Below are 13,097 nucleotides of genomic sequence, written 5' to 3' on the forward strand. Positions count from 1 at the left end.
GGAAGAAGAGGCATTGGTGAGCTTTCCTGGCTGTGACATTAACATGTTTGGATCAAGACAGGCTATTGGTAATGTTCACTGTTAAGAACTTGAAGCTCTTAACCTCAAGACCATTGAGGTGGACAGGAGTATGTGCATTGCCACTGTTCCTGAGTTAATGAAAGGCTGTTTGTCATGACAGATGTCGCGAAACTCCCTACCTCGTTCCTCTACTACAATTCATCATTATTTCAGATATGGTATTATCATTTGGAAATTTGTAGATGGGAGTTAGAGCAGAATCTGGCCACGCAGTCATTAGTGTACAGGAAGTAGAGTAGGGGACTGAAGACACAACCTTGTGGAACACCAATGTTTAGCATAATTGTGGCGGAAGTGTTGCTGCCTATGCTTACTGATTGCAGTCTGTCAATAAGGAAGTCAAGGTTCCATTTGTCGAGGGAGGTAGTGATTCCCAGGGTCCAAAGATTGCATTGCTATCTTACACATAAAGCCCTGTGGTTTGAAGGTCAATCATTCCAGCCCTAGGACAATAAATTTTCAGGGTAGTATCCCCAAGCCCAAACATCTTCATCCACTTTATCAAAGACCTTTCCTCCATCAAAAGGTCAACTGTTGCTGATGATTGTACAATGCTGAATTCCTATTTCTCAGCAACTGAGAGGGCCCCTGCCTGCATGCAGCAAAACTCAGACAACACTCAGGCATTGGCTGGTAAGTGGCCAATGGCATTGCACAAGAGCTTGGCAACATGTATTTCTCAATGAGAGACAGCACAACCCTTGATATTCAATGGCATTAGCCTTGTCACATCACCCATTAACATCATTGACTAGAAACTCATCTGGAGCAGCCCCATAAATATCATGGCCAAAAAGGGAGGCACAGACTACATCTAATGGGTTGGGAAGGGTGGGGTAACTCATTCCCCAACTTAAGAAGCATTTTTACTGTCTAACACCTTACACATTTCAGGTGTGTGAAGGAATGGTCTCCACGTGATTGGAAAACCGCTGCTCTAACTCTCAAGAACCGTTAAACCACCAAGACATATCAGACCGTATCCTATCCATAACGTAGTGCCATGAAATGCCCTAATGCAGCATGTGCACATAACAATTGCAGCTTAGAGGCTGAGATCTGAGCCATCATTGACTCATTCATGGAAGCATACAAGAACAAAGATCTTGCACTCAACTTCTACAAGACAAATATCTTCTCCTAACTGCCCTCACTTCACAGCTAACATTACCCTCCAATAATATAGGTTAATGGCAAGACCCTGGAGTTCTTGGATTAGGTACTTTATTAAATGTCATGAAAATGTACAACAGCTGGAATGTTACAGTGTGAGGAACTGCAAGTTTACTATAGTCCTGATGAGATCACACATGCACTGTACAATTCAGGAATAGTATATGAGCTTTGGAGAAATGCACCAGAGATTTACCATATACTTTAGAATCAGAAAGTTATTATCCTGTTTACACATGTTGTGAAATTTAATGCAACAAATAAAAAAAATTGCTATAAATTACTATCATAATTAAAAAAAGAATTTGTGAAAAAAAGAGAGGAAAAAATGAGATAGTGTTCATGGGTTCATGAACCATTCAGAAATCTGATGGCAGAGAGGAAAAACTGTTCCTAAAATGTTGAGTGTGTGTCTTCAACCTCCTGTATCTCCTCCTTGATTGTAGTACTGAAGGCATGTGCTGTATGGTGACGGTCCCTAATGATCAATGATACTTTCTTCAGGCATTGCCTATTGAAGATGAAGAGAAGATAAGAGTAGAAAGTGGATTCACTTTCAGTGACTACAAGTCATGTTCTCAGTATTAATTATTATTATTTTGTATTTGCATAGATCGTCTTCTTTTGCACATTCTTATTTTTTGTTAGACTTTGATGGTGTGTAGTTTCTCATTGATTCTATTGTATTTATTTGTTCTACTGTGAACACACACACACACTTCGATAATAAATTTATTTTGATCTTCGATATCTTCAAGGTGATGGAGCTGCCTGAGTTTACAACTCTGCAGCTTTTTCTGATTCTGTGCTCTGCCATCTCCATATCAAATTGTGATACCACCAGTCAGAATGCTCTCCACAGTATATCCGCAGAAACCTGCTGGAGTCTTTGGCGACATAAAACTTACCTTGACTTTTAGGATAAATTGCCGAAAGATTACATCAAATAAGATTTCACTTAAAATTTGCAGGGTGATTAGCTGAAGGCTTTCAAGAAAAGGAGGACAAAGGTAGAAAACAATATGTATTAACGGGGAAGTCAAAGGAAGCAATGTCTAAATATTACAGTTGAGTCTTTAATGAGTAAAGGTGTGAAATACTATGCAAACAAAGATTAATAGAAATTTGTAATTCGCTTCCACAGGTAGCATTGGTGCTACACCAACAGTAGTTTTAAAGCTGAGATTGATAGCTTTCTTAAATACCGAAATACAGTACATTTAGGAATATGAGAAACAGGAAGGTGTATGATCATAGATCAGTCATAATGCCCTGTTCATGCCGAATAGTAAACTTGTCTTTTCCAGTTGCTATGTTCCTGTGAAGACAAAGATCAGACAAAACTAGAAACAGTAAACCTTGGAAATATTCAGTGGATTACGCTGAATGAAAGAGAGTTAGTATTTCAGGTTAATGACTTCACATCAAAACAAGAAAAAGTTTGAAGAAAAACAGACACACTCACCTGAAGCCTTTTATGTTCCTTGCTGAACATTCCAAAACAGCTTACAACCAATGAAATGCTTTTGAAATGTAATTTCCATTATAATGATGGAGATATATAAATCAACTGTACTGGGATGGCAGTCGAGAATTTTGTTCCTTAATCTCTGGAATTGGACATGAAACCACAACCTTCTGATTCAGATTCTGTGAGAGTCACCAATTCAACCACAGGTAATGTCACTCCACTCTTTAAGAAGGGAGGGAAGCAGAATAACACTGTTTACATTTACATTACATCATTTATTATATTGTAATTTGTCCTTTACTGTGCCTATTGTCTTGTTTATTAATTATTGTACTGTCTTGTACTGTTTTGCGTACTTTATGTAGTCCCGTGTAGGTCTGAAGTCTAAAGTAGTTTTGTGTTGTTTCAGGTAGTCTTGAGTAGTTTGTGTTGTTTCAGGTAGTCTTGAGTAGTTTTGTGTTGTTTCATATAGCACCATGATCCTGGAGGAATGTTGTTTCGTTTTTACTGTGTACTGTACCAGCAGATATGGTTGAAATGACAATAAAAGCCACTTGACTTGATAAAGGAAATTATAGGCAAGTTAGCCTAACCTCAGTGGTCGGGAAGATGTTAAGAGTCCATTGTTAAGGATGAGGTCTCAGGGTACTTGAAGACACATGATAAAATAGACAGCAGTCAGCATGGTTTCATTAAGCCTTAATGGTTAAGGGAAAATCTTGCTTGACAAATCTGTTGGAATTATTTGAGGTAATAACAAATAGGATAGACAGAGGAGAATTGGTGGGTGTTGTATACTTGGATTTTCAGAAGGCCTTTAACAAGGTGCTGCACATGAGGCTGCTTAACAAGAGGCCATGGTATTATAGGAAAGATACTAGCATGGATAAAGGATTGTCAGCAGGCAGAGTGGGAATTAAGGGAGCCTTTTCCGATTGGCTGTCGGTGACTAGTGGTGTTACTCAGGGACCAGTGTTGAACTGCTTTTTATGTTATATGTGAATGATTTGGATGTTGGAATTGATGGCCTTTTGGCCAAGTTTTCAGACAATAGGAAGATAGGTGTAGGGTTAGGTAGTGTTAAGGAAGCAGGGAGTTAGCAGAAGGACTTGGGGGAATGGGCAAAGAAGTGACTGATGGAATACAGTGTTAGGAGAAAATTCAAAAATTTGAGGTGCGAAGGGACTTGGGAGACCTCATGCAGAATTCCCCAAAGGTTAACTTGCAGGTTGAGTTGATGGTGAGGAAGGCAACAGTAGTGCTACCATTCATTTCGAGAGAACTAGAATTTAAAAGGAAGGAAATGATGCTGAGGTTTTATAAAGCACTGGTGACGTCTCACTTGGAGTACTGTGTACTTTGGACTCATCTGAGAACAGATGTACTGACCGTGGAGAGGGTTCACAGGAGCTTCATAAGAATGATTCCGGGAACGAAAGGGTTATTGTATGAGCAGCACTTGATAGCTCCAGGCCTGTACTCCCTGGAGTTTAGAAGAATGAGGGGAGACCTCAGTGAAACCTATTGAATGTTGGAACGCCTGGATAGAGTGGATGTGGAGATTATGTTTCCAATAGTGGGGGAGTCTAAGACCAGAAGTAACAGAGGGTCGTCCGTTTAGAATGGATATAAGGAGGAATTTCTTTAGCCAGGGCGTGGTGAATCTGTGGAATTCATTGCCATAGGCAGCTGTGAAGGCCAAGTCATTGGGTTTATTTAAGACAGATGTTGATAGGTTCTTGATTAGTCAGGGCATGAAGGGTTACAGGGAGAATGGGGTTGAGAAGGAAAATGGATCAGTCATGATGAAATGGCAAGCAGACTAGATGGGCTGAATGGCCTAATTCTGCTACTGTGTCTCATGGTCTTTGACAGGCAGTTGAGATTAAATTACAAAAGAGATGCTCGAATGCAATGGAAAAATAGAGTATTTGCAGGAATAGTAATATCATCTTCTGTCATTGAACTAAAATAAAAAATACAAATAATGAGAGTAGGTCAGCCAGAAAATCAGCCAGTTAAAATTTCGACAAATATATAAAATGGTAGAGATCAGCTAAAATAAACATTAACCCTGAGACTATGAGACTGGGAAATAAACATCAGGCGAGACATTGAAAAAATATTTTGCACATTTTCATAGTACAAGGCACCAAAGGCATGCCAGTAAGTGTAGAAAATCTGGGGCAAAAGAGGAGAGCTTAAAGCAGTAAATATCACCAGACAAGCGATACCAGCAAACTAATGGTACTAAGGGAGCTTGATGACCTGCATCCTAGAGTGCAGAGAAAGTGATGAAGAAATAGTGGATGGAATCTAGAGGCTAAATAAATGTATTGCAAAAATGATGAAATCTAGTTTTAGGGAATATAGAAAATCATAATGCAATCACGATGAGTTAATGTGGCTTTTGGAAAGAGAAAGAGTGTTTAATGCAATTATCCCAGATTTATAAGAGTACAATAAGCAGGGTGGATCAAGAGAGACCAATAGATGTACTGAGTCTGAATTTTCAGAAACCACTCAGAAAGCTACCATATAAAAGATTATTAGCCATGGTAAGAGATTATGACATTTTAGGGTAATCTATTAGCACAGAAAGAAGACTGGCTCACTATCGGAAAACAGAGTTGGGCTAATTGGATTATTTTTATGCTGGCAAACGGTTACTGTTGATTTGTCATAAGGATCGATCAGTATTATTGGTAATGTAGACAGAAAAAGCAAGGATATTGTAGCCAGATTTGCTAATAATATTCAGCAAATTTGCTGCAATATCCTTGTGCAACAGCGTGTTGTGAGTTCACAAAGACTAAGATGCAGAAGGTGACAGATCTTTTAAAGTTTCTAACCACAAGGACTGGGGGTTCATTTGCGCGAAATATTCAAATCCGAGATCAATTTTGGTAATTGGTAATGCTGTCACATGTATTGATTTTACAGTGGAAAACTTTGCTTTGAATGCCATCTCGCAAATCATTGCAAATATAAGTGCATTCAGAGAGTACAGAACAGAAAAGTAAAAAAACAGAATGCAGAATATATGCTGCAGTCACAGAGAACGTACAATTCAGGTCGACAAATAAGGTGCAAAATTAAATATATTGAGACATCGAGTGTTCATCTTTATTGTACAAGAAGTTCATTCAAGAGTTTTATAAGAGCAGGATAGTTTTTGAGCCTGGTGTCTCTAGCTTGCACATCTCTGCCCCATGGAAGAGAGAAGAGACCGCGGTGTAGTCAGATTCGTTGAGGGTGGGGGATTCTGCTTTAGTAGGGCGAGGTGGTGGCAAGATAACAACTCTACCTTAGCCTTCTGAATTCGGCATGGGCACACAGACAGCCGAGTAGCCGCCTCTTCTGCTTCTACAAAGCGAGTGAAGGAATATTTAGCAAGGGATGCTGGTTATCTATTTTGGTAATAAAAATCGAAAAGCAGATTATTCTTTAAATGGACAAAGAAAGTGAATAAACACAAGAGAATCTGCAGATGCTGCATATCTGGAGCGGCAGACCTGCCCTGATGAAGGGTCTCGGCCCGAAACGTCGACTGTTTATTTATCTCCATAGATGCTGACTGACCTGCCAAGCTCCTCCGGCTCTTTAAGCGCGTTTGTTCTGGATCTCCCAAAGCCTGCGACACGCTTTCAGGAAGTCACGCCCCCGACCGCCGGAGCAGCTGACTCAATTGGTTCAAAGGATGGCCGCGGGCCGCGATTGGATTGGACGGCGGTGGCTGTCACTCCGGGTGACGTCGGCGCGTCGTTGCTAATGGCCGCTGCAGTCCCGTGTGGTTGCTTTCTACTTCCTGGACTAGGAGGGGAAGGGAGCGAGGAGCCGAGCGGAGGGAGGAATTAGGTTTTTATGGTGTGCGGGAGGAGAAGGCGCTCTTCTGAATGATCGCACAGGAGGGTTGGAATCTCTGCAGATGGCGACGGGTTTCCGATTATAATAATGCGTGTGCTTTTCCCCTGCTCTCCTTCTTTTTGGCATTGAAGATCTGAGGCAGGAAGATGCCTTTCGAGAGATTCTGCCTGGCAGCGCAGGCTCGCTTCGATTCAAAGTGGCTGAAGACGGATTTGCAGGTATTAAAATTAAATAGGTAATTATTTTTAGCATGTTTCTGTGCGCGCATGTGTTTGTCTGAGAATGATGCGGGTTAATATAATTGCGACCGTTTCCTGAAAGCTTGCGATTTGAAATAAGGGGAGTAATGCGATTGGGATGATGTATTTCTTGTTGGGTGTGTGGGTGAGGGATGCAGAGGGATTATTGCAGTGTGTCATATTGTTAGTCTCTTTTCCGCGCAAACACCCCTCAATCTGAAACACTGACTTCTTTCTTCTTATCTCCTTAATTTTCAAGGATGCAAATCCGGCATTAAGATAGGACAATGCATTTGCTTTAAGAAATGCACGGATGTGTCTCTATAAAATCTTCGTATTGTCTTGAGTGCAATTTGGTTTTGATTGGGGTGTGTGTCATCATAACTGATGATTACTGGTACTGGAATATTATACTGTATTCCAAAGATCAGTATGTACTCTCACTTCGGCTTGGAGTATTTAAAGAATAATATTGATATCAATAAACTTTTTTTGTGCTACATTATAGTAATTTTTTAGATTTTTAAGTAGACCTTTTATGGTGGTTCTCTTAGTATTCTTTTGTTAAAAAAAATCTCATTAATTGTGCTGAACCAATTATGTCGTAGCAGCTTTCAAATTCTTTTTAGTCCATAGTCAACTTGTTTCTTGAAGCAGTGTTGTTTATTTGGAGGGAAGGGGAAGCATCAGAGGGAAAAAAGGGACTAGATGGTCATTTCAACTGAAGTAGATGCTGAAAAAAAATGTATAATTTGTAAAGTAAAATAATATTAGGAATTTATAAGATATATTATATGCTGAACATTGTTTGAATAACAGGATATTGATTTAATCTGTACATGTTGAATGTCAAGCTCATTTAGATAAATCAGGAAAGATCAACTGAGTATATGCTTATCCCGATAGAAAAGGGAAAAGACTTGTGATTGGATTGTGAATTTGTATTACCTTATTTGCTTCTGTGTTGGAAGTCTTGGTATTTTAGTGTTTGATGTCTGGTTATGGACTAAGCTGTGTACATAAGCTGGTTATGGACTAAGAAAAATGTATGCAGAGGAAAATATTGAATTGTGCTGCTAATAATAACATAGGAGGAAATTGTTAGGTCAGGTCAGTCTGTGATTTATTCCAAATGCATGCCCCTTCTGCAGTTTCCCTTTATTCCCATTTCTCCATGCGTCCATCTAGTTATTTTTAAATGTTGACAAACTCACAGTGACTGAATCAAGACATTCCACGTATTGAAGAAAGAATTTTTTCACTTAATAAGGAAAGATTTTAATAAAAATATTTCTGTTCTACATCTCAAATGTTTCTATTTATCTGCATTTTCTCGTTCCAATCCTTGCAATCATTCGAAAAATGATATTGAGGGAGCTGAAAAGACAAACCCATGGTAACTGCGGGTTTTCTTGTAAAGTTTCTGTGTTTCAACAAGCAGCGAACTTGTAGGATCTTTAATGGTGCAACCTCTATTAAGAGACAAAAAGCATACTTTTTGTTGTAGAAAGACTTGGAGAAGTTTTAAGAAGGATGATTCATAGCTAAACCAAAGAGTGGTTTACGTCTTCTTCCAGTTGGCGAAATCTGTGGTAAGGATACAGATTTGGGACTAAACTTCGTTGTTTAGGGTTACGAAGGTTGAGCATGATGTGGTGTGTATATGAAAGTGCAGCATTAAAGAGGAAGCAAGTTGAGAAGCAAGACTGAAAATTGTTACAGCGGTAGGATGGAATGGAATTAGAGAATGACTTGCAGTTCATGAAGCATTTTGAAATCTAAATGCTGAATGTTGGCTGGTGATGGAAGCTAATGGATGTTAATTAGTGGTTGGACTTGGTATAACAATGGAATTGTAATAGTAGACAAAAATGGAAGTGGGATGGATTACTGGAAATCAATTGATCTCAGAAAATGAGCAAAAATATTATCTATTTTTTTCAGTGGTGAGATCCTGAGATCTCACCAGCATCTGGTGTCTTCATCCAAAACAATGCAGGAAGGAATGGTAACTTAATTTCAGAATCAGGCTTAATATTACTGGCATATGTCATGAAATTTATTGACTTTGAGGCAGGAGTACAGTGCAGTACATAATAGAGAGCAAAGCCTGTGAATTACAGAAATATATATAAGTTACATTAAGTAGTGCAAAAATACAGATTTAGAAAAAGTATGCGGTAGTGTCCATGGGTTCAATGTCAATTCAAAAATCTGATGTCGGGGGGAAGAATCTGTTCCTGAATCGTTGCATGTGTACCTTCAAGCTCCTGTACCTCCTTCCTGATGGTAGCATTGAGAATAGAGCATGTTCTGGGTGATGGGGGTCTTTAATGATGGATGCTGCCTTTTTGAGGCATCGCTCCTTGAAAATGTTCTGGATACTACGGAGACTAGTGCCCATGATGGATCTGACTGAATTCTACTGAGCCTTATTTGTAGGTGATCCGCAGTACAATTGATGTATTAAGCAATGATGCTGTCATGTTTTGTCGGTGGGGCTTTACTAACAAGCTGTAAGCAAAGCTGTGTAGCTTTTTAAGTTGATAATAAATTTGATATTTATAGACTTTGCTTTGTAATAACATTGGTTGGAAAAAAATTAATGCAGTGGAATTCAAAGTAGATTTTTATACTTGTTCTGTTTAGTTTAGTTAGTGTTTTATCAGAATCCATTTATCGGGCCTGCAGACTTTGTCAATGTTTCCTTTGAAATTTCCCAATCACACATGTATATTTTTTGCCTCACTATAATACAAAATAAGATGATTGAGTTTGAAAGGGGTAGCTTGCTATTCTTCTAAGATTTTCAAAAGCTTGTCAATTGTTTTACAACCTGACAGTAATGTGATGGGATTTTTAGACCAGTTGCAAAGGAGGAAAGATTGAGAATGTAGATTATGACATCAGCTCTAAGTAAGATATTCTTTAGAGGTTATGCATTTTAAACAAGTTTTATAGTCTTTTGTGCAGGATGAAAGCAAAGATATGTGGACGCTGAACACATTTTGTTGGGAGTAGAAGGATTTCTTTGTCTATGTTGTTAGTGCTCTGGATTATAAATGAGAGTATAGTCCTCCCAAAGAGGAATAAGTATTCTAAAGGCAAGATGACACAACCATGGCCAACAAGAGAAGTCAAAGCCAACATGAAGCCAAAGAGAAGGCATACAGTTTAGCAAAAAGTAGTGGGAAGTTAGATGACTGGGAAGTTTTTAAAAACTTTAAAAAAAAAGGCAACTAAAAAAGTCATTGAAGGTAAAGATGGAATAGGAAAGTGAGCTAGCCAGTAATATTAAAGAGGATACCAAAAGATTGGATATCGGACTGCTGGGAAATGATGCTGGGAGGTGGTAATGGGGGACATGGAAATGGTGGATGAACTGAGTAAGTATTTTGCATCAGCTTTCACTGTGGAAGACACTATCAGTATGGAGGAAGTTCCAGGTGTCAGGGTGTGAAGTGTGAAGTTACCATGGCTAGAGAGAAGATTCTTGGGAAACTGAAAAGCCTGAAAGGTCTATGCACTGGTGAGGAGTATTGAGCAGTTTTGGGCCCCTTATCTGAGAAAACGTGTGCTGAAACTGGATAGGATTCAAATGAGGTTCACAAAAAGATTTCTAAGATTGAATTGCTTGTCAAATAAAGAGTGTTTGATGGCTCTGGGTCTGTATTCACCAGGATTCAGAAGAATGAGGATTAATCTAATTGAAACCTATTGAATGGTGAAAGGCTGTGATAGAGTGGATGTGGAGAGGATGTTTCCTATGGTGAGAGAGTCTAAGACCAGAGAACACAGCCTCAGAATAGAGGGGTCTCCTTTTAGAATGGAGATCAGGAGGAATTTCTTCAGCCAAAGAGTGGTGAATCTGTGGAATTCTTTGTCATAGGCAGCTGTGGAGGCCAAGTCTTTAAGTATATTTAAAGCAGAAGTTGATAGATTCTTGATTGGTCAGGACATGAAGGGAAAATGGGAGAAGGCAGGTGATTTGGGCTAAAGCAACACGCACAACACGCTGGAGGAACTCAGCAGGTCGGGCAGCATCCATGGAAACGAAACGTCAATGTTTTGGGCCGAGACCCTTTGTCAGGACTGAAGAGGGAGGGGGCAGGGGCCCTATAAAGAAAGTGAGGGGAGGGTGGGAAGGAGAAGGCTGGTAGGTGCCAGGTGAAAAACGGGTAAAGGGAGAGATCAAGGTGTGGGGGAGGGGAAGCAGGGAGGAGATAGGCAGGAAAGGTGAAGAAGGAATAGGGGAAAGGTGATTTGGGCTGAAAGGAAAATTGGATTGGTGGTGATGAAATTGCAGAGCAGACTCGATGGGCCAAATGGCTTAATTCTGCTCCTATATCTTACAGTCTTATGGGCTCTGAACTCTGGCTCATTTTATGAAGAAGCTTAAATATTTTCTTAAGCATTACTTGTCTGAGAAAAATCTTTGATTTAACTTATAGTCCAATATTTTTTCTATTTTCATAATCCTAACATTATATAGAATGTGAGGTCAACTTATCAAAGGATCTGATGTCTCAAAGCTAAAATTTTAGATTCATGTTTATTAATTGCATATATACCGAAACATGCAGCAAAATGCATTAACAACCTGAGGGTGTGCAGGGGGCATCCTGCAAGTGTTGCCATATATTCTGGCGCCCACATAGCGTGCCCGCCATGCTTGGCAGAACACAACAAAGCTGATCATACCTAGTGACCAATCAACAAAACAACAACAGCAAAACAAGTCCTGTTCCTCTCCCTCATCCACCCGCACACATTCATAGTCCTCTAACTCCAGGACAGACCATCTTCTGCCTGCAATGGACTCATGGATTTGCAGACACTGGACCTTTGGCTTCCTCAGGGGACTTGCAGAGGTTTGCAGACTCAGGATCTAGCTATGGTGCCTTGACTTCTGGACCTTGATCGACCTTCAGGCTTTGATCTGATTCGTATAACTGCAGAAGTACCTAAATACTTGAGGATACAACACTAAACTGAGATAATTTAATTTCTTTAGGTGCAAATTTGGTTTTGATGCAGTTACAAAAATGTGTAGGGTTTCATCAATCCTTGTGTGATTTTCAAAAATCTTGTTTCTACATTGTGATTTTTCCCAATTACTTATCACCTGTATTTCTTTCACAAGTGGTCATGTTGTGAATGCATTGTCTGCGCAAGCAGATGCAGTTGTGAGGTAGGCTAGCAAATTTTCAGGTGTAGATTGCTCACACATTTGTCAGTTCTTCTAGATGATTGGTAATGATTAAAGAGTTTTCTCTGAGGTTTGGCTATCTTTTGGTAAATGGTGGCTGGAAGGAAATGGAAAGGATCCATAATGTCAGTGTTGGCTTGAATTATGTATAAATAATGTGGACTGATTCTTCCAAATGGACTGATTTTGTTCTATATATCAAAAAGGACATTTGTCGTTGCCACAGATCAGGATATTTTGAGATAGACAAAATAAAGTGACAGGACTGAGGGGCATGCAGGTGCTTGTCACATAAATCTGTTTGAGGAGCAGGATTAATGATAACTTGGAATGGCAGGGACTAATCAGATAGTCATCATGACTTTGGTCAGACAGAATCTGCCTTTGACAGTCTCAATGAATTTTTGACGAGCTCAGCACCCCTACTGGGATTTAGGCCACCTACAGCAGTTCGACCGAGTCCTCTGTCCTGGCCCAGTTGTACTCCATCTTCAAAGATCATTCCTCTCCCAGAGATGAGGTCTTTGGAGCTTCTGGTGTTTCTGTAGCTCTGGGTTTTTATGGGATGAGGTTGCCCTCTTCCTTTTACAGCCGGGCTTGGAACCATCCAGGACAGAGTTGAATGAAGTTTTGATCAGGGCAGTCAGTCAAGGAGGTTTTGTGGAGAGGCCAGGTTTGTTTTTCTGGGAATGGAGGAAATTAAGTTTGGATATGATTGAGATAGATAAAATTATTATGAGTTTAGAGAGAGTAGACTGTAGAAGATGTCTCCTTATATGAAAAGTAAATAAAACTGAACAACATACGTTTAGGGTAAGGAATAGAATCTGAGTCAGGCTTAGAAGGTCTGGGAGGTTAACTTAGTGCTAGATGGGTGTCCACTGGTCAGCATGGATGGAGTGGGCCGATTGGCCAGTTTCCATGCTGTGCAACTCTTTGATTTGTGCATTGTATGTCATGGTGTGGCGGGTAATCCATGGCTTAATTTCACACGCAGAAATGTGAACATTGTATTGTTAAAAATATTCCTTTAAAAGTTAGCAATTTAGATGTTTTT

At 39.7% G+C, this 13,097-nt stretch overlaps 1 protein-coding gene and 1 long non-coding RNA gene across 8 annotated transcripts in view; one reads left to right on the plus strand and one right to left on the minus strand.

The window, feature by feature from the left end:
- Positions 1-1,547: 1,547 nt before the first annotated feature.
- Positions 1,548-6,380, minus strand: LOC140200677 (uncharacterized). The gene is made up of 3 exons (XR_011886690.1): positions 6,308-6,380; positions 2,720-2,947; positions 1,548-2,572 (listed from the first exon to the last, which is right to left on the minus strand). It is a non-coding gene; the product is annotated as an uncharacterized lncRNA (long non-coding RNA).
- Positions 6,381-6,521: 141 nt separating this feature from the next.
- herc2 (HECT and RLD domain containing E3 ubiquitin protein ligase 2) overlaps positions 6,522-13,097 on the plus strand; it is a 231,142-nt gene continuing 224,566 nt past the window's right edge. For all 7 annotated transcript variants that reach the window (XM_072262724.1, XM_072262731.1, XM_072262725.1 and 4 more), the window contains exon 1: positions 6,522-6,810. In XM_072262724.1, the coding sequence (XP_072118825.1) occupies positions 6,739-6,810 (72 nt within the window). In that variant the 5' untranslated portion in view covers positions 6,522-6,738. The remainder of the gene's footprint in view (positions 6,811-13,097) is intronic.

Source organism: Mobula birostris, chromosome 7, assembly GCF_030028105.1.
Source record: "Mobula birostris isolate sMobBir1 chromosome 7, sMobBir1.hap1, whole genome shotgun sequence".
In the NCBI taxonomy this organism is placed as follows: Eukaryota; Metazoa; Chordata; class Chondrichthyes; order Myliobatiformes; family Myliobatidae; genus Mobula; species Mobula birostris.